Genomic DNA, 22,730 nt, shown 5'->3' on the forward strand with positions numbered 1-22,730 from the left:
GAGGGGGCATCTCTTCGAATTCCAGCTTTTATCCCTGAGACACAATCTGTATAGCCCAGGGATCCACCTGTGAGCGAACCCACTGGCGGCTGAAATTTCGGAGACGCGCCCCCACCGCTCCTGGCTCCACCTGTGGAGCCCCAGCGTCATGCGGTGGATTTAGTGGAAGCCGGGGAGGACTTCTGTTCCTGGGAGCTAGCTGTATGGTGCAGTTTTTTTCCTCTACCCCTGCCTCTGGCAAGAAAGTATGCACCTCTGACTTTCTTGCTTTTTTGTGATCGAAAGGACTGCATTTGGTAATACGGTGCTTTCTTAGGCTGTGAGGGAATATATGGCAAAAAATTTGACTTCCCAGCTGTAGCTGTGGAAACTAGGTCCGAGAGACCGTCCCCACCCAAACAATTCCTCACCCTTGTAAGGTAAAACCTCCATGTGCTTTTTAGAGTCGGCATCACCTGTCCATTGCCGAGTCCACAGGACCCTTCTGGCAGAAATTGACATTGCATTTATTCTAGAGCCCAGTAGGCAAATGTCCCTCTGGGCATCCCTCATATATAGGACAGCGTCTTTAATATGCCCCAGGGTCAGTAAAATAGTATCCTTGTCCAAGGTATCCAGTTCCTCAGACAGATTATCTGTCCATGCTGCTACAGCACTACACATCCAGGCCGACGCAATTGCCGGCCTCAGTAGAGTACCTGAATGTGTATACACAGACTTCAGGATACTTTCCTGCTTCCTTTCCGCAGGATCCTTTAGGGAGACCGTATCCTGTGACGGCAGGGCCACCTTCTTAGATAAGCGTGTCAGAGCTTTGTCTACCCTAGGGGAGGATTCCCAGCGCATCCTGTCCGTTGGCGGGAAAAGTAACCTTTTGGAAATCAGCACTTTCCTATCAGGAGAATCCCACGCTTTTTCACATAACTCATTTAACTCATGTGAAGGGGGAAAAGTCACCTCTTGCTTTTTCTCCCCAAACATATAAACCCTCTTGTCAGGGACAGGGTTTACCTCTGATATGTGCAATACATCCTTCATTGCTATAATCATGTAGCGGATGGCTTTAGCCATTTTAGGCTGCAATTTTGCATCATCGCCATCGACACTGGAGTCAGAATCCGTGTCGATATCTGTGTCAACAATTTGGGATAGTGGGCGCTTCTGAGACCCTGACGGCCTCTGCGCTGTAGGATCAGGCATGGGCTGAGACCTCGACTGTCCCAAGGTTTCAGCTTTATCCAACCTTTTATGCAAGGAGTTTACATTATCATTTAACACCTTCCACTTATCCATCCAATCAGGTGTCGGCGCCGTCGGCGGAGACACCTCATTCATCTGCACCTGCTCTGCCTCCACATAGCCCTCCTCGTCAAACATGTCGACACAAGCGTACCGACACACCACACACACAGGGGATGCTCTATATGAGGACAGGACCCCCACAAGGCCTTTTGGAAAGACAGAGAGAGAGTATGCCAGCACACACCCCAGCGCTATATAACCCAGGAATTACACAGTAACTTAGTGTTTACCCAGTAGCTGCTGTATATATGATTAATGCGCTAAATTTATGTGCCCCCCCTCTCTTTTTACCCTCTTTCTACCGTGAGTCTGCAGGGGAGAGCCTGGGGAGCTTCCTCTCAGCGGAGCTGTGGAGAGAAAATGGCGCTGGTGAGTGCTGAGGAAGAAGCCCCGCCCCCTCAGCGGCGGGCTTCTATCCCGCGATTTTGTGTAAAAATAATGGCGGGGGCTCATGCATATTACAGTGTCCAGCTGTATATATGCTGCTTTTGCCAGGAGGTACTCAATTGCTGCCCTGCGCCCTGCACCCTACAGTGACCGGAGTGTGTGGGTTAGTGTGGGAGCAATGGGGCACAGCTGCAGTGCTGTGCGCTACCTCATATGAAGACAGGAGTCTTCTGCCGCCGATTTTGACGTCTTCTTGCTTCACCCGCCGGCTTCTGTCTTCTGGCTCTGCGAGGGGGACGGCGGCGCGGCTCCGGACGACCAAGGTTAAGTTCCTGTGTTCGATCCCTCTGGAGCTAATGGTGTCCAGTAGCCTAAGAAGCACAACCTAGACGCAGTTAGTAGGTTTGCTTCTCTCCCCTCAGTCCCACGTAGCAGAGAGTCTGTTGCCAGCAGAAGCTCTCTGAAAATAAAAAACCTAACTAAAATACTTTCTTAATAGCAAGCTCAGGAGAGCTCACTAAAATGCACCCAGCTCCTTCCGGGCACAGATTCTAACTGAGGTCTGGAGGAGGGGCATAGAGGGAGGAGCCAGTGCACACCAGTAGTACTAAATCTTTCTTAGAGTGCCCAGTCTCCTGCGGAGCCCGTCTATTCCCCATGGTCCTTACGGAGTCCCCAGCATCCACTAGGACGTTAGAGAAATATATATAACACATGTAACTTTGACAGTGTAGGTAGGCCCCTCTCAGCTCTGGGCCCCATAACAGCTGCACTACCTGCACCTATGGTAGCTACGCCCTTGAATACCCCCATTACCTCCCAGTCACAGTCCAGGAACGCCCCTCACATTTCCGCTACCGTGCATCCAAATCTGTACGTACAAAAAAAGACACATGTGCGGTGTGACTCAGACATGTGGGATACCACTCCACTGCGTCCCATGTCGCTGCTTGGTCCGATTCAGAATCAGCCTCACTGAATGTTTGCACAGTAGGTAGAAATACTGTATGCTATTGATATGGACATTGTGTCATGTGAGTGTAACATCCTCTGGTTTATTAGGAGTAGACTCTGCTCTTCCCGATCTATATGTTAATTTATTAAATCAGTGCAATCGCCCATCAGGGACTTTCAAAGAAAAGATTTTCTGGCTGGGATCCATCTTTAATGTGAATTATTAAATTATTCATTGGAAGCTGCTAACACAAATGTTCCTGTAGTGTTCTTTAACTCTCTCCCTACAAGAGAGACGGGTGGAGCTGGTGCAGCTCATGTACACCAAGGGGTAACTTGGACACCAGATAGTTTGCAGATGATAGAATACTGTAGACGTAGAAAGTGAATATGCAAATGTATCCATTAGCAACCAATAAGATATGAGTGTTCATTATATACAGTAACTTGCTAATTGCTGATTGGCTTCCATAGTTTCCTGTACATTTATATGCAAATAACCCTTTATTATCTGCATACATGGGTGATGAGAAAGGTGACACTCCCATGCTAGCATTAGTGTAAATGCATTGAACAGGTTGAAATGCTCAGCATAGGAAGAGATAAAGAGTAATTAGATTCAGCACAATGGATGCGATTACTGTTCCCGGAACATCAAATCCTGGCCATCAACTTTACAAGTCTTGCCTCGCACCCCATAGAGGTATGTAGGATAGCTTGCAATGTAGGGGCTACAGTAACTCACTGATATGTGTGCACCAGAGCATCACAGCAATGGCCAAATAGACATTGCCATCAATTGAAGTAATTGAGAGTCTTATCTTTCTTGCCAGCCACAGTTCTACACAATTATGATGTACAATATACAGTATATGCTTCAGTAGCAGTATTAATCCAGTATTAGATAAAAGATTAGTTTTATTATTCTTACTGTCTTCAATTCAATAGTAGTTGGGGAGGGGGGGGGGGATAGACTTTCAAGTAGAGCCATTAAACAATGTACAGTACTGAGTCTCACCAAGGAATGCTATACATTGTCTTTCCAAAAGACAGATGATTAGATAGATAGATAGATAGATAGATAGATAGATAGATAGATAGATAGATAGATAGATAGATAGATAGTGCTAGGTGACGCTGAGATCTTAGCTCTCAGCCATAAATACTAAGACCCTGGAAGCAGGACCCCAGGGGTATAAAAGACATTACTGTCATCTTGTGTATAAATTTTACAGCATTTATTTAAGTTTTTTTAAATTTTATCCTTTGTCTCAAACAGAATGAGAACTGGCGAGAAGTACATTAGGTATCCCCCTTCTTTTCCACACAGACACCATAATCAGCTTTTCATACTTACATCTCAGTTAGTTTTAGCTTTATACATGGGACTCTGGAGCCTGGAGAGTAAGAGACCCCGGGAATATCCAAGGCCTCATCCTGGAAGACAAAATGGCTGGTGATGCTCAAAACGCAGGGGGGCCCTGATACATACAGGTTACACCACACAATCACCAGAAAAGAAGGGGACTGCACCAACGTCTCATCCTTCCTTCCAGGAGGCTGGAAATACTAAGCTCTGTGAGCTGTGCCCAAGGGCTGCTTCCTCTTCGGCTCTAACAATAAACTTCCCTGTGCCAGAGAGGGCTGGGCTCAATGCATTGTGGGCCTCCGCTGGCAGCAACAAGATGACTACCCAACACTCTACAAATCTAACCTCAGGCCAGAGATTCAACATAATATTCTTTGTGACTTTGAAAAAACGAAAAACAAAAACACTTTTAATATTTTTTTCTAGTGAAACTCAGAAAGATGACTGAATCAGTGAAAAACAGAATTTAAAAGAAAAAAAAAAAGAAAAAGGCAACTGTCAGAGAAAGCTACAAAGAAACACGGTATGAAGATACGCAGGTGCACCGGAGCATCATACCAGCCCGCCAAGGGAAGATAGAAGTTATGGGGTGAGCTGCGAGAAAACACACGCACACACGCACCCACGCACGCACACATTGCATTACACACACTGGACACTAACAACCACACACGTATGGCAAAGAGCCTGTGGAGCAGAATCCACCCTAAATCTACCTCCTCGTACCACCAAGGAGGTTTCTAATTCGCAATAACACAGGTATTGCTCTTAATCTCTTTCAATAAAGAAAACAAAACCCTAAAAAAAAATGATAGGGTTCATCGCACCTTCGCACCACTACAAAAAGTGACTTGTAACATTGACAACCACCATACGCACTCTAAGGTGCCTCTGTGGATGGCATGTATTTGTAGAAGCCATGGAAAGTTTGCAGGCTTGGCAGCCTTGAGAGGTTTCTCACGGGATGATCCCGCTCTGCCCTTCTCAGCGTCTCTGTAACACTGTGTTGGGAGGTGCCGCATCTCGTGAGGCCAGAAGGAAAACTGCAGCTGTGCCAGGGATGACAAATATAAGGACAGTTTTGGATCACAATCCTTGTGGAGGAGCTGCAGGTGGCACAAGCTGGCCCCAGGGCATCCTGTTACCCAGAGTTCCAAGCTGGCGGTTCCTTATACAAGCCTGCAGGCTGTGTTTGTGCAGACAGTAAGAGTTGGTTGGAGGTAACCGAAGACTGCAGGAGATCACAGAGTGCAGAAGAGCCATCAGCTCAGGCCTTGAGTTGGTGCCACTGTGCTACAGCTGTTCTTGGATGGGAAATCATATCTTTCCAGTGTTTCACCTCTCCAGGACCACTCTTCCAAGACAAGTAGATCTGGTGAGAAGATGTAATCAGTTAGAGGAGAAACATTTTTCGTGAATATTTATCTACAGCAATGTTGGGCAAGGTCTGATGTATAGCTAGCTCGTAGAGAGTTGTAGGCTAGCACCAGCTTCTGCTGACATCGGCATCCCAAAATTCAGATGGATCCTGGTGAGTATTTTAACTGTACCCATATCCCTAAACCACCCTATCCCTAAACCACCCCCCTCTCACAGCTTAACTCTAACCCATTCTTCTGGCAGCTTAATTCTAATCGTCTCTCCTGCAGTCTAACTCTAACTCACCCCTCCTACAGCCTAACCATAACCGCCCCTCCTGCAGCCTAACCCTAACCGTCCCTCCTGCGGCCTAACCATAACCGTCCCTCCTGCAGCCTAACCCTAACCGTCCCTCCTTCCACCCGCAGCCTAACCCTAGTGCCTCACCCTAAACCTAATCCCAGTACTTACCACCAAGATCCGTCGGGATGCTACTGTCGGCATTCTGACTGTTGGGATCCCGACCCATCCCTGTTGCCTAGTATGCTGAATAACATGCCTGGCATCACTTACATAAAACTTCAATAACATTTGTATTATAAAATATACGACACATATTTCCACTTTCATCATTATTAGGGCTTCTATAAAGACAGATAAAGTACTAACCAATCAGCTTCTGTTATCTTACAGACCGTGGGGTATATTTACTAAGCTCCCGATTTTGACCGAGATGCCGTTTTTTCTTCAAAGTGTCATCTCGGTTAATCTCGGTCATTTACTAAACACTAATCACGGCAGTGATGAGGGCATTCGTAATTTTTTGCTAGTTCAGGTAAAAAATTACGAATGAATACACCATCGGTCAAAACGCGGCTGTTTAAGTATGAATCTCGGTCATTTACTAAGAAGTGCAAAGCAAAAAAAGAACAAACACTGCCGTGAAAAATTACAACTCGTAAAAAAGTGCTAAAAAAAAACAGAACTTTTTTTTTCATTCGTGTTTGGATAGGCATGCACGGATCCATGAGATCCGTGCATGTATATCAGTGGGAAGGGGTGGGAAAGTGCTTATTTTTTAAAAAAAAATTGCGTGGGGTCCCCCCTCCTAAGCATAAGCAGCCTCGGGCTCTTTGAGCCGATCCTGGTTGCAGAAATATGGTGAAAAAAATGACAGGGGTTCCCCCATATTTAAGCAACCAGCATCGGGCTCTGCGCCTGGTCCTGGTCCCAAAAATACGGGGGACAAAAAGAGTAGGGGTCCCCCGTATTTTTAAAACCAGCACCGGGCTCCACTAGCTGGACAGATAATGCCACAGCCGGGGGTCACTTTTATATAGTGCCCTGCGGCCGTGGCATCAAAAATCCAACTAGTCACCCCTGGCCGGGGTACCCTGGGGGAGTGGGAACCCCTTCAATCAAGGGGTCCCCCCCCCCCAGCCACCCAAGGGCCAGGGGTGAAGCCCGAGGCTGTCCCCCCCCATCCAATGGGCTGCGGATGGGAGGGCTGATAGCCTTTGTTGTAAAATAAAAGATATTGTTTTTAGTAGCAGTACTACAAGTCCCAGCAAGCCTCCCCCGCATGCTGGTACTTGGAGAACCACAAGTACCAGCATGCGGCGGAAAAACGGGCCCGCTGGTACCTGTAGTACTACCACTAAAAAAATACCCAAAAAAACACAAGACACACACACCGTGAAAGTATAATTTTATTACATACATACACACATACATACATACTTACCTTATGTTCCCACGCAGGTCGGTCCTCTTCTCCAGTAGAATCCAAGGGGTACCTGTTGAAGAAATTCTACTCACCAGATCCAGTGGTCCAGGCTCCTCGGATAATCCAGGGATAATCCACGTACTTGAATAAAACAAAAAAACGGTTGCCCGACCACGAACTGAAAGGTGACCCATGTTTGCACATGGGTCACCTTCCCACGAATGCCAGAAACCCACTTTGCCTTCTGGCTAAGTGGGTTTCTTCAGCCAATCAGGGAGTGCCACGTTGTAGCACTCTCCTGATCAGCTGTGTGCTCCTGTCTTCACTGACAGGCAGCACACGGCAGTGTTACAATGTAGCGCCTATGCGCTACATTGTAACCAATGATGGGAACTTTGTGCCCTGCGGTTGACCTAAAGTGACGTCACCGCTGAGCAGAAAGTTCCCATCATTGGTTACAATGTAGCGCATAGGCGCTACATTGTAACACTGCCGCGTGCTGCCTGTCAGTGAAGACAGGAGCACACAGCTGATCAGGAGAGTGCTACAACGTGGCACTCCCTGATTGGCTGAAGAAACCCACTTAGCCAGAAGGCAAAGTGGGTTTCTGGCATTCGTGGGAAGGTGACCCATGTGCAAACATGGGTCACCTTTCAGTTCGTGGTCGGGCAACCGTTTTTTTGTTTTATTCAAGTACGTGGATTATCCCTGGATTTGCCGAGGAGCCTGGACCCCTGGATCTCGTGAGTAGAATTTCTTCAACAGGTACCCCTTGGATTCTACTGGAGAAGAGGACCGACCTGCGTGAGAACATAAGGTAAGTATGTATGTATGTGTGTATGTATGTAATAAAATTATACTTTCACGGTGTGTGTGTCTTGTGTTTTTTTGGGTATTTTTTTAGTGGTAGTACTACAGGTACCAGCGGGCCCGTTTTTCCGCCGCATGCTGGTACTTGTGGTTCTCCAAGTACCAGCATGCGGGGGAGGCTTGCTGGGACTTGTAGTACTGCTACTAAAAACAATATCTTTTATTTTACAACAAAGGCTATCAGCCCTCCCATCCGCAGCCCATTGGATGGGGGGGGACAGCCTCGGGCTTCACCCCTGGCCCTTGGGTGGCTGGGGGGGGGGGACCCCTTGATTGAAGGGGTCCCCACTCCCCCATGGTACCCCGGCCAGGGGTGACTAGTTGGATTTTTGATGCCACGGCCGCAGGGCACTATATAAAAGTGACCCCCGGCTGTGGCATTATCTGTCCAGCTAGTGGAGCCCGGTGCTGGTTTTAAAAATACGGGGGACCCCTACTCTTTTTGTCCCCCGTATTTTTGGGACCAGGACCAGGCGCAGAGCCCGATGCTGGTTGCTTAAATATGGGGGAACCCCTGTCATTTTTTTCCCATATTTCTGCAACCAGGATCGGCTCAAAGAGCCCGAGGCTGGTTATGCTTAGGAGGGGGGACCCCACGCATTTTTTGGGGGGATTTTACATTGTTTAATTAAAAATAAAAAATAAAAAGAACCCCAGCACGGATCACACAGATCCGGCCGAGATTGATTGTAAAAAAAAACGGCAGTGTTTTGCTAATCACTGCCGTAAAATTAGGAAAAAAAAAACGAATGACATCGACATCGGAAGAAAAGAAAAACCCGAATACGACAGCTTAGTAAATCCATCGTAATAAATTCAAAAAGTTGCAGTTTTACACTGTCGATGTCATTCGTGATTGAACTTTGACCTATTTTCGGAAATTACGAATGTTAGTAAATGTACCCCCGTGTCTGTAAAATGACAGTTTGGAGCTGATTGGTTGGTACTTTTTCTCTCTCCGAGTACTGATAAATTTCCCACTTAGATGTTAGACTTCTGCAGCAGATAAATGTCATGTTGTTCTTTTATTCTGTTGCCCATCTTCTTCTCAGAGAAAACATTTCCTGAAATGTTTTAGGACCACAGTAAAAATCTATCGCCCTTTTGACAATTCTATTTACGCTTAGAAACATCAAATCAATAGTTTTGGGTGAACAAAGGGTTCTGAGCATCTTGTGTCTAATCTGGGAATCCTACTTCCCATGAGCTCCTTCTCGGAGAATATATTTTAGGTTCAGTAAAAAAAATTGGTAAATTTTGACAAAATTGTCAGTGGGGGTGATTCAGATCTGCTCGGTGTTGTGCATTTTCGCACAGCCGGGCGATCAAGTCATAACAGCGTATGCACCGCAATGCACACGCGCATCGGACAACAACAACGGTGATCGCTGGTCGGGATTGTGCGAAAAATCAGTTTGCAAGGTGATTGGGAAGAGGCCGTTTGTGAGTGGTAACTGACCGTTTACTGGGAGTGTTCTGGAAAATGCAGGCGTGCCCAAGCGTTTTAAGGGAGGGCCCCGATCAGCCTGTTCTGTTCGCACTGGAGGAGTAAGTCCTGGGCTGCGCAGAGACTGCACACACACAATTTTAGCAGCTTGGCGTACACATGGCATTGCACACTTGCACGGCGAAAATACACTCCCACTGTAGGTGGCGACTATCTGATCGCAGGACAGCAAAAAACACAGCCCAGCGATCAGATCTGAATTATTCCCAATGTACCTAAATCAGACTTGGCCATTAATGTGGCTGCATCACAGTTTGCCATCTATCAGCAAACTGCGCTCGGGCCTGCACGGTCATTCACATTGCGGGCGCATCCCTGAAGGTCTGACAGCGGCGGTCGTTGGGTGGACAGCGGCGCATGGTTCATAGGAGTGGCAGGCCGAACGGGGGCATCTTCAGGGCGGCTGCATGACGTTACACACAGCCGCTCTGATTAAAAAAATGACGGCGGACCGCAAGGGTCAACCTGCATTATATGCGTCTGCAATTTAATTGCGGACGCATCGTGAGGATCTGTGCTGGGTGGCTCCCAGCATGTGGGGAGATAGATGCGGATCTAGCTGTGTATGCAGCGTTCTGCGTCCATCTCTGAAAACCCCCCCAATATTTTGAAATGTTGGCAAAACCTGATCTCCGCCATTTCCTCAATTCAACAGTGTCCTGGTCATAGTAGGGACTTCTGCTGATTAGTTTATGTAATGATCATTGAGCTCTGGAGGATCTGACACGTGCTCAGAATGACAGCTGGCTCTTGAAGCACTTCCAATTAGGAGCCAGCTGTTACATCTTGCTGTGCATTCGATCTCCCTTCTTCCGTGCTTCAAGATCATTACAGAGGTTGATCACTAGAGGTCTCCAGCAACTGCAAGTACCGAAACTATGCTGAATTAAACAAATGGGATCAATCCCAGGGAACAGACCCCTACTGACATACTAGTAGAAAAGGCAGGAGGTTTCAAACATATTTATGGATGGATTCAATCCATTTTGCTTCTCTAAATAAATACAATAAACACATTATTTAGCATTCTTGTAGCAGTATAAGATACCGTTGCTGATGTTCAGTAATAGGTAGTGCTAGGCTAAGTATGTATCCTGACATCCTCACCGGGAAACCGGTCACATTGGGGTCAATTCAGTTACCGGCAAATTTCTGCCGATGCCTGCGATGTGCTGTTGCAATGGTGTTAGAGCACCTGGAACAGCACAGTTATTATTATCCTTTATTTATATGAGGCCACAAAGATTCCGCAGTGCCTAAGAAAGTACATAAACAAGTAAAACAGCGACTTAGAGTACAAGACAATGTATGACAAGAAAATGGTATCTAAACATGTCTGCATCAATGGACATGACACTGAAATAAGCATCACAGTGGCCGAAACCAAGGTCTAGGTGCCGATGTAAGGAGTACGGAGTAGAAGATAGTCTAATGTAGGGAACACACTAGCTGATATATCCCTGCCCCATCGGCCAGTGTGTACCAAAGACATATCGCGTCGGCCCTGCAGCACACACAGTGACAAACATATCTACAGATATACTGGTACACCGTACCATGCTGCAGCAGCCAGCGGTGACTGACAGCTGAACTGGGCGGGCGCATGTAAATGCCCGCCCAGTTCATGACATCAGTCATGACGGATCGAGCAGTGTCTATGCACAACACACTGCCCGATCCAGCTATAGATATATCTGCAGATCCATTGATCTGCAGATATATCTACAGGTATGTACCCAGCTTAAGCAAGAGAAGGAAAAGTACATGAGGGGGGAGGGCCCTGCTCATGAGAGCTTACATTCCAAAGGGGAGGGGTGGACAGACAAGAGTGACACAGATGGCACAGACAGTGAACATGGAACAGAGGGTTAGGATGTGAGACGGCTGGGTTTGATGAAGAAGAGGGCCTTGAGAGCGGTTTGAAGTTTTGAAAAGAGGTGGACAGTCTGATGGGGAGTGGTAGAGAATTCCAGAGATAGGGAGCAGCACGTGCAAAACCTTGGAGGTGAAAGTGGGAGGAAGTAATCAGTTGGTAGGATAGGTAGCATGCATTTGTGGAGCGAAGAGGATGGGCGAGAGTGTAAAGGGGGATAAGGTCAGAGATGTAAATGGGAGAGGAACGGGTACTGGATTTATAAGTGAGTGTGAAAAACTTGAATTGGATTCGGAAGGAGAAGGGTCACCAGTGTACGGCTTGTAAGAGATGGGAGGCAGGCATAGTATGTATGGAGAGGAGATGAGACGGGCATCAGCCTTGAGGATATACTGGAGCGGATAGAGGCGGTTGTCTGGGAAGTCAGATAGGAGGAGATTACAGTAGTCCAATCTGGAGATAACCAGCGAGTGGATGGGAGTCTTAGTAGAATCCATGGTGAGAGGGGTCTGATCCTGGAAATATTTTTGAGATGGAAACGCAGGACTTCGAGAGGTGCTGAATGTGTGGTTTAATGGAGAGGGAGGAGTGAAGGATAACTCTAAGACAGCGTACTTGGGGCTAGAGGAGATAGTTGTGCTATCAATAGACTGAAATTGTGGGAGGAAAGATTAAGCAGGAGGGTGGGAAGATGCAGTGGTGCAGACAGTGGATACTAATTACCTGGGCTGGCTGGAGGGGCCCGGGTCTGATGCCCCTTACCCCCCTTTCCAAAGTAGACTTACCTTGATCTGGGAAGCGGGTTCCTCCTCCACAGCCTGCGCCATCTTTGCAGTGACATATTCGGGAACATCACGCCACACATTGAAAGCAAAAGCACTGCCAGTGTGTCAGAGTTTTGCCCAAGTATCACAGGGAAGATGGCGCTGGCCGAGGAGAAGGGACCCACTGCAAGCAAGGTAAGATGCAGTGCTAGCCCCTGCCCAAAAAGACACCCCCTCCAACCCCCTTCAAGAGTGAAGGGACACTTTGCGGCCCCACAATTGATTTTTATAATTATATAGAAAAAAGCTGTGGGGGACATGGGCACGACCCCTCTAAAGGCCATGCCCCCAATAGTACCCGGGCCCGGCGCTGCTCTCTACGACCCTGGGAAGATGATCAGCTCAGGTTTAGACATATTAAGTTTAAAAAAGCACTGGGACATCCAAGAAGAGGCAGCAGAGAGACAGTTGGAGATACGAGTGAGGAGAGAGGGGCAGATGTCAGAAGAGGTAAGGTCGATTTGAGTATCGTCAGCATAGAGATGATAATCAAAGTCAAAAGAGCTAATGGGCTTGCCTAAAGACGGCCTATAGAAAGAGGTCCAAGAACAGAAACTTGGGGATACCTTCTGTTATAGGAAGATGGCATTACCTGTAATTGACCCCGCTGAGTCTACACATGATATTTATGCATATATTGTCCAAATGATCAATACTGCAGTGTCCATGTATTTAGTCAATGTAAATGCGGGTCTAAAATAAATTTTATGTGCCCCAGGATCGGCTAAGATCCTGGGATCCTTCTTGCCCCATGCCCACCTGTCTACCAAACCCTTTAGTTGTATTCTTATTACATAAATATATGGCTGAAAGGCATACAATCTAAAAAAATTTTTTCTGAAGATGAAAAAAGCATTGCTCTGCTCACCCTATACAGTATTTATATCCTTGAACACACTCAAAGGATGCACATCTTCTTCAATGTTAAGTAACTGCTTTATCAGCTTTGAGTTCAGAACTGGAATGGGTTATGCATGCTGCCATGTGCTGTTTCCCCTTCTCTGACAATAGCTGGTTTAAGACACTACTAACTACAGTATAACTCATTTCCGCCCTTCATTTTCTTCCATCCAGATACAGGCTTTATATCTCTCAAATTCACTTTGTAAATACATCTGCTGACTCTAAATCCACCTACATCTCTGTCATATTTGGCATCTAATTAACGCGTCGTCTCCAATCCCCGCAAAATACTGCTGCTGACCTCCTATTCTGTTACTCAGCCTTGCCATGCCTTCTGAGTCACTTTCAAACCCCACAATCTCATATTTAAATCCCTTAACATGTTTCAGATTCCCCTTCCTGATCCTTCTGGTCCAATTACTGGCATATGTGCACAGAACTAAACATGGCAAAAACCTTTCAAAGTATTTGGGGGCTAGTGGTTGCCATGGCGATTATTACGTGTACAAATCACCTATACAAGGAGGTAGCTACTTTTGTGGGCTGAGCCAATATTAATAAGAATGTAGTCTATCAATTCTCTACATTACTCCACTGAGACGTAATACACTATAACTGATCATCTGTGTATGTGCTGGTTACCAGGGGCGACTGCTGCAGCGGGGGGAAAAAACCTGTAAGATCTTCAAACAATTATGTAGCATGCAGCGTTTCACATTGCTGAGTCGCTAGCATCCAGATGCACCCAGGTCACACTTGTGTGCAATGCCCTCTTATTGCTTTGACTGTATGCTACTACACAGTCTAGTTTTATTACTGCTTGTTCCAAATTGTAAAGTCCCTATAAAGTATGCAGGCCCTATATAAATATATTTAATGATGTTTCCAGGCACTCATCAATTGAAAATACTATGCGGTTGCAGCTTGTCCCTGTTGTGATTGAAACACAGCATGGTATTGTGGTGACAAAAAGTATCGTCTGTGACACACACACTAGGACTAGGTGCAGCATCCGTGTCTTCGCTATGAGGCACTTAGCTGTGTCTCCTGTATGTACATCTGCCAGGATAGGCATCAATGATCTCTATAGGGTGATTCAAAAGTCGCAGTACACCCTTTTGTTTCAAAAACTGTGCAGAAAATAGGAAAACTGAATACTCCAGCAAGTTATGGGTGAGGTGGGCTATCTTTTAGGGTATGTACCGAACATGGGCGCCATCTTGAAATCGTCCATCTTGAGTCCGTTTTTTCAAATGGAAAGGGGGTCATGTAATGTCAAACAACATCAAAATTTGCTGAAACGTTTATTGCTGCAAACAGTTTTGAAATAGCAGTTATGGTTCAAAAGTTACAACACTTTTTTGTTGCAGGTAATTGAAGGCGGCGACTATCTGATCGCAGGACAGTAAAAAACGAAGCCCAGCGATCAGATCTGAGTTAGGCCCCTTAAGACATGTTCCTCTCCCTGCAACCCTAACCAGTTTTCCTTATGTTTTCTAGTTTGGAAAGGTAAATGTAAAGCTCACCGGAATGCTTGGTTATAGAGCGCATTTGTAAGCATCTATGAATACTGATGCACAGATACAATGGTAAAGTCTCTTTACTACAGTTTGGCAAATGAAAAGTAAATAAATAGTGGTTGCTATCCATTTACGCCATGTTTCTGCGCTGTTACCGGGGTACCAAATGTAATTTATTAAGGAGCAGATTTGTAATATTTTGTCATGTACTAATGTGTATGCTACAAAGCATACTTCAAGTGTATGAAGTGTGGTATAAAATGCAGCTCTTACCGGGATCACTGCCCTTTGTGATTTTTTTTCAAGCATACAGCATTATTAAACGCTCTTATGCATTCGATGAGTGGCGGTATGCATTGCATTCACAAGCATGGCGCCCACGGTGATCATCATTTATTTACTAGTCCTTATCCTTAGATTATGTGCCATGCAAAACTACATCAACTGAGTGAATGCAACATGTAGGATAACTCTATGGGATCAATTCAATTCAAGGTGATGTGCTGAGAACATCATGCAATGTCCTATTTCTAAACTAGGGCCTGAATGACTGGGTAAATGCACTTTAATGATTCCAAATTTATTCTGAACATTTAAACCCCACAAAATGAAGACAAATCTGTGACCCTTCTCCTTGGCTTTTCATCCCACCAAACACGTCCATCCACAGTTTTGGATATGCTGTACCCTACTGCCGAGGGAATTACTTGAAATCTGTGGTAAAGCTGAGCCATGCTGCCGTGATCTCTGAAGACTTTTATGGAAACCATGCACTCAACGTCTATACTTCTGCAATCTACAAGAATGGCATAGTTCCCATTCTAAAATCCAGCCCTGGTTCCCCATTAATAAACATGAACAAATAAGGTGTAACGTATAACAAACAATCGAGTTCTGGTTTTGATTGATCTTGTGCAAATGAAGCTTATATATGAGGAAATGCCTGGGTTTCCACTAGTGTCACCACAATGCCTCGCTTCATGTCACTTACCTTGCCAATAACATCATTACGACTAAGCTTGTCTTTGTCCATGACAGTTATGATGATGGTGGTCTCTCTAAGTTTCTCAGTGGGAATATCAAAGATGAAGGACTCGTTAAAGATAGGATTTAGGCACCGCTTCATAACCACAGTTTTTTTCTTCTCGACCCTCTTGTCCTTGTACATAAGCCAAACCTTCACATATGGGTCTGAGAAGTGGAGATAGTATTGATAAAATTAATATACAGTACTCTACCCAATAAAAAAAGTTTGGTGCCAAATGGGAACAGGTACCTAGTACATAGTCCTACTCATAAATAAGTCCCAGAGATAGCTGCTGTGGTGCCACTACTATGGCAGGTTATATCACCCGTTAAATGTGCCTACCTGTCACCGACACAGATGCCAGCCAATGTATGGGCTGAACCAATATTGGGTCTGTCAATTTACTAGGATCTTCTGAATTATTGTAATAAATATGTCATATATAACTTGTTATCCATGTTCATTTTGCTGCACATGAGCAGCATGGATAGCTAACCACATAATATAAACGTCCTGATGCCCTGTGGGGAAATCTGTGTAAGTGGGGGCATGGGCCAGTAGCATCAAGTAAATGGATATATAGGGCCTCATTCAGAGATGTACGCTGTTCCAATTTTTATGCAACTGGTTACTGTTTTTATTACTGCACAGACAAAAAAAAGAGAAAATGCAGGTGTACAATGGTAACCAGAACTATTATAATACTGCAATTTAACATGGAGTAACATTGAGGTTCGTAATATTTTTGCCAAAAAATATGGGACCGTCTACCATGACCAGGTGAACTCATCAGGTGGGTCCCTAATATTCCTAAGGTTCAAGTCCAGAGTACGGGACCCACCGGGTCATCTCAACCCAACCACCCCAAGGCATCACACTAGTGAGAAGTAGCAGTTTAAATGTTAAAAGGTGTTACATTAATAAGAAGCAGCAACTCAGTGTTTATAGTGCTAATAGTGAAAAGCAGTTTAGATGCTAAAAAGTATTAGTGTTACAATTGTGATGCCCTGAAGCAACCCGCCCACACCAACCCAGGGATGATGCCTTGGGGCAGTTGGGTTGTGCTGACCTGGGGAGTCCCATGCTTTGGACTTGAATCTTAGGAATGTTAGGGACCCGCCTAATGAGGTCACCTGGCCGTGGTAGGTGGGTCCATATTTTTGACAAAAACTTATGCTAAGGACCTCAATTTTGCTCCATATTAAATTGCAGAGTTTATTATAATAGTTATGATTTCCAGTGTTTTTAGTGTTTAGAGCAGTGTTTTTCAACCGCTGTGCCGTGCGGTTGTCACATGTGCCGCCTGTCGCCCGCCAGAGATGCCTGCTGCTCTGCTGCCCGTCATTGCTATTGGGCTCGGGCAGCACACTGATCTCTTCCGTGGCCCGGCCCAAGACCTATGGTGACGCTGCATGACTCATAGGTCACGCACGTCACGCCTGCCCGTCTGCTCTCCTGCCCGCCTACCCATCTGCCAGCGCTCCTGCCCGCCTACTCGGCCACCAGCTCTCCTGCCCGCCGTGCCTACCCACTCTCCTGCTCCGTGCTGAGCGAGAAACCTGAGGTTGGGGCCAGTGTATTTTATTTATTTAATTGATCGCTGTGGAATTACTGGGAGGGGGGGGGGGGGGGCAGCCGACACAATGTGTGACATCACTTGGGGGGGACAGTGTGGTTGAATTACTGGGGGACGACACACACAATGTGTGACATTACTGGGGGAACAGTGTGTGGTGGAATTACTGGGGGGGGACACAATGTGTGACACTACCGTGGGTGACAGTGTGTGGTGGAATAACTATTACTATTTTTTATTACTGTGGAGGTGAATGAATTTGTTTTATTACAGTGGGGGCCAATGTGTTTTATTATTGCAGGGGCCAATGTGTCAGTTTTATCACTGCTGGAAATATTAGTATATTAGTTGATTAAAAAAAACTGACAGTGCGCCTTGCCAATTTTTAAATCTCGTATAGTGTGCCACGAGTTTAAAAAGGTTGAAAATCAGTGGTTTAGAGTGTGCAACTGCATTTTCTCTTTTAGTTCTGTGTGGCACTACAAGTCTCCGCATGGCAGCAAATCTTATTATGTTTAGAATTAGGGTGTGCAGTCAAGCCTCCCCACCTCCATGTTGTATTATTGCACCTGCATCTGAGTGGCACGGCACATGCGTCCCTATGCCTCTGTGATGTCGCTTACACATGGGATTTACACACAAATTGATTGACAGCGTGGGACTGTTTGTTGGTGATAATGGGGGATGGTTAGAAAAACACAAGCTATCGCGACCGTTTACTGGGCGCATCAAAGTCAGCGATTGCACCCTTGTACACAGTTTCACTGGTGCTGGCGCCTTAGTTCCCTCAGCCACTCTTGGGGGGATGTGCAGTGCAATCGGAAAGTATTCACAGCGCTTCACTTTTTCCACATTTTGTTATTTTACAGCCTTATTCCAAAATGGTATAAATGAATTTTTTCCCCTCAAAATTCGACACACAATGGGGGTCATTCCGACCCGATCGCTCGCTGCAGTTTATCGCAGCGATCGGGTCGGAATTGCGCATGGGCCGGCGCCGCAGTGCTGTGTTCTGTGCTGGACATCACCTGTAAGAATAAGAGAAGCCTGGGAGTCAGCTCTCCTGTGCTCATAGGCAATGTCTCCCACTTGCATCTTATTTAGAAGAGCTGTGACGCATACCCTCCCTCATTCTGCAGGAGACTCCCTGAAATAGTAGCTATCTCCCTGACTCCCTGAACAGAGCAGCAATCTCCCTGATTGCACATTAGCCCCATTATATAGCTTTTACATTCTTGGGGGAAAAAATAAATTAGAATGGGATCATCAGTACCATTTCCCTGTATTGGTTATAAGGCACAATGATCCCTATGGCTAAATGCATTTTCAATAAGGTTTCTCGTGGCCACTTACAATATATGTGTATACAGTATACTAACTTTGTGGCTCATTTACGTTTGGAATGGATGTTAGTCATTTTCATGACACGCCTCTCAGATGTAGCAGTACACGCCCGCGCTGATTGGTGGGTGTTACTTTCACAATCTCCCTGAAATGCTTTTTCAAAAGTAGGCAAGTATGCTGTGAGAACCAGGCTAACTGGGTGAATGTAAGGTCAAAAACAGCACAGGAATGTGTATTCAGATGACCCCAGATTGACTCTATTATCTCCAGCAGGATCATGTAATAATGTGGTGCAGGGAATACATTTTGTTATACCCCATAATAACCAATCAAAATGTACGTTCAGTGTGGTCTACTGTACACAAGACAATTATCTAACTGGATGTTATGGCTTACAGAACATTTTAAATCAAATGTTGTCTATGACAAATGACGGACCCACTGATATTTGAAACCTCCCACAGTGTGGGTATCTGGATGTGCGGCTGAGATCACGGCCTTGTTTGGTCATGGTGCAGTGTGTCACATCCTCCTGGGATATACCGAGAGTTCTCTGAGCTAATACCACCATGCTGCATTACTGTACACACGCTCACTACAGAGCAATCACACACACCCTCCCTCCCAGTAACACAGGGGGAGAGAGAGACTGCCTCCCTAGACCCTCCACAGCCCAGCAAGAGAGTCTGCTGCCTCCGACAACAGCAGTCTCCTATCTCTCCCTGCCTGATTTGCTACTGACCCTCCAGCCAACCCGGGCCCAGTTAAGTAGTACCTGCCCCCTACTCTTGGCACCCCTGGTCACCCTCATGCACCCCATCGGTATTTCTCACAAATTGGGTTGGGCTTTGAGGATGACATTTGAATGATGATGAGAATAACAGGGCTGTGCCGTTTAGGATGAGCAGTGATGATATAAATTGAATTATAGGTTCTACTAAGAAAACATGTATGGCTCACTTTTTAAGGGTAATTACCAGCGGCGGTTCCTACCTTCTTGTAGGAGGGGTGCTGCTGCTACCCGTCCCAGGAGAGGAGAAGAGACAGCCATCCCCAGCCAGCCAGGTCCCTGCACCTTCGCAATGGCTCTAGCAGGTTCTGGGACTGGCACATGTACACAAGCGGTGATGGGACTGTGAATGCACAAAACACCGGTTTCTATGGACTGCATCGGTTTCAGCCCAGAGAAGCCGACCTGGGCTGACAATCATGCAGGGAGTGGCTTCCTATAGGAAACATGCTCACTGCTAATCGCAGCCCGGTTTGGCAGTCCCAGTGGGACTGCCTGTTGTGTAAAATCTGCCATTTGTAATTATGAGTATGCAGTCTTTCAATACACTGTGTGAAGAAGATAGGTAGAAGCTTAGCAAATCATATGGCTACTAAACCTAAAACACAAGGTTTTCAAATACAAAAAGGCAACTTGTAACATTCACAAATCTGTACAGTATGTAGGGTTCCTACCAAAACCGCAGAATTCTGGATACCGGTTGCAGCTGTACGTACATTAGGCGTTTAGCTGAATGCAACCATTTTCCTGTTATCTTCTAAAATCTGATACATTTGCCATAGTTACAGGCTTTGAGAAACTCATTGAAAGCAAACTGAAAAGAATTGTGTTCTATCCTAGCACAGACCTGAAGTGCCCCCGATGTCCATGGCTTTTAAATTCCGTGCCTTGATGATGTTGACAATGATAGAGTTCGCTGAGGGGTTATAACACAGAGACAGCAGCAGCTCACCTCGGCTTCCCTGTAATACACATAAAACATGAATAAACGCGCTTTTTTTTTTCTTCTCTTTTTTTAATTAATATTTATTTTGTTCAAGATGAATGCAACCAACTCTTTCGGAGGCAAAAACGATAATACAGTGTCACTGAGAACAAACCCGGGCCGGGAAACCAGTTACCCCCCCCCCCCCCCTTCCTTCCCCCCTTCTTGTTGTCCCTGACCATTTCAGAGACGATTAGAACTCTAAGGGATTTATGTACTAAGCCTTGGATGATGATAAAGTGGACGGAGATAAAGTACCAGCCAATCAGCTCCTAACGGCCATTTTTCAAACCCAGCCTGTAACATGACAGTTAGCAGCTGATTGGCTAGTACTTTATCTTTGTCCACTTTATCTCCATCCAAGGCTTAGTAAATAGACCCCTAAGCCTTCAAACCACTTGATAATGAATTCAGCGGTTTGTTGTGCAGGTTTGAACTCACTGGCAAACCTCTCTCTGATTAATTCCCCCCATAGGAAAATATTATAGACTAGTGTACGTTGGACCCTTCTGTGCCAGCTTTTCAGTTTGGTCATGGTGTCCTACCAGCTTCCTTATGCTAATGCAAGGACCCACCGGTGTGTACTCAAACTGTATGTGTGTCTGCATGTGGATGCCTATCCCGCCCATTTTGTATCATCCGCAGCCACAACTGATTTCTTTATTTGGCATATCCAGATATACGCGAGTCCTCATTCCTACTTGGGTTCGGCTCAGGATCAGGCCCCAGATCTACAAACACATATATGGTGTGGGGAAAAATGACTGGTTTTGAAGCAGTACAGTATATGAGAAAACACTATTATGTCAGCTGGCAGCAGAAGTGACCTCTGCAGCCCAGTCATGGGGCTGAGGTCCGCTGGACGCTTTCACAAATTGATCGGATGCTGTTACACAAGTAAGAGTATGAACTCTTATAATGAACAAATGAAACTGCTGGGGTGATTTATACAGAGAATGAATCTGATTGGCAGGAACGAATGTTTTTCTTCTCTTAGAAACTGAATTGGCAAATACATCTCTGTGAGATTTCGCTGTTTAGATTATAAATCAACATATCTATAATCTATACTAGGTTAAAGTTTAACTGTTAACCGTCTATCAAGTTTAACGTTAAACTTGATAGATTTGTGCTTTTCTTTTTACCCTCAACAACAATGTGGCTGTTTAAAGTTCCATCTACACCGAGAGCAGAAACATAACTCACACTGTATTATGTATGGGATGCAGTCAATATACCAGCTGTCAGGATCCCGGCGTTCAGGAGACCGACGCTGGAATCCCAACAGCTGGTGATATGCTGCCGGACAGATCCCAAAAAGCGCTTGGTATTCCCACTCGGTTGGTGGGTCCGCACAACCAACTGAGTCGGAATAGAATCTGTGGCGAGTGAAGCGCCCCACCGGGCCCGATGCGTGGCAAGTGCAGCAAGCCTACGAGGGGACTCGCAGCCGGGATTACGGAAGACAGGATGCCGTTGTCGGTATACTGACAGCCGGCATCCTGTCTACCGGCATTTCATATGTATTACTTATATACAGATCATCCCCAACAGACACAAAAAAATACCGTTGGCTTTATACATTTTGTGTTATACAGCTGTGCGTTGGTCACAACAGTCGTCCTGCAACAGTGTGACAGAACCCTCTATTCATTATATTGTGCTATTAACATGTAGCTGCTGGGAAACACTAGGACAGTGGTTCTCAAACTTTTGGGAATCACGGCGCCCTAGCGTATCAGAATTCTTTTCACGGTTACCCTAGGCCAATAGTTTCTTATTGAGAAATTTAGAAATAAATATTAAATTAAGTAAATTGTGTTTATACATCATAAATAGATTTAATTGCGTGGTGATGGACGAGATTTGCTACGTGACCGATTATAGTATACACATGGACCATCTCAGAATGTCTGACAGCCACCGCCCTGTCACTACCCAGGAAACCCCAATACATTTTCACTGTACTTCTTAATGCGTGCGGCTGCCAAAAGCAATTGCAACTCTGTGTGAGCACAATTGGGACGCATACACTACACTATACGGTAAAGTTATCCTACACATGGACACGCAGACGTCTTAGCTGAAAGATTCTGTATTGCTGTTAATATTCTAATGCTTTCATTGGTTCAGGATATTGTAGCCCAACCTCCAGCCTGCCTCTTGTCTATAGTTTAGTAGAAGGAATGACATTTGTGCTGGGAGCCTGTACCTTTGCCCCACTGTGGGGGGGAGGGGGAGGTAATGCAATGCCATACGCAGTGGAGGCAGGCTCCATAATTGCACGTGTGTTCAATGTGACACAGCCACGTCCTGACAGCTGTAGTCATGCTCCCGTGGCTCATACCTAGATTCCCAATTGTTGGGCTGTCTGAATTTAATCTATTATCACCATCCTGAGGTAGCAATAGCGC

The 22,730-nt window shown here is 45.8% G+C and overlaps 1 protein-coding gene across 1 annotated transcript in view; it reads right to left on the reverse strand.

Moving 5' to 3' along the window:
• Positions 1 to 3,543: 3,543 nt before the first annotated feature.
• SYT7 (synaptotagmin 7) overlaps positions 3,544 to 22,730 on the reverse strand; it is a 642,713-nt gene continuing 623,526 nt past the window's right edge. Inside the window, exons 11-13 of the mRNA XM_063944176.1 lie at positions 20,179 to 20,293; positions 15,586 to 15,785; positions 3,544 to 5,384 (exon numbers count right to left, since the gene is read on the reverse strand). Of these exons, the coding sequence (XP_063800246.1) occupies positions 5,280 to 5,384; positions 15,586 to 15,785; positions 20,179 to 20,293 (420 nt within the window). The 3' untranslated portion in view covers positions 3,544 to 5,279. The remainder of the gene's footprint in view (positions 5,385 to 15,585; positions 15,786 to 20,178; positions 20,294 to 22,730) is intronic.

Source organism: Pseudophryne corroboree, chromosome 11, assembly GCF_028390025.1.
Source record: "Pseudophryne corroboree isolate aPseCor3 chromosome 11, aPseCor3.hap2, whole genome shotgun sequence".
Lineage (NCBI taxonomy): Eukaryota > Metazoa > Chordata > Amphibia > Anura > Myobatrachidae > Pseudophryne > Pseudophryne corroboree.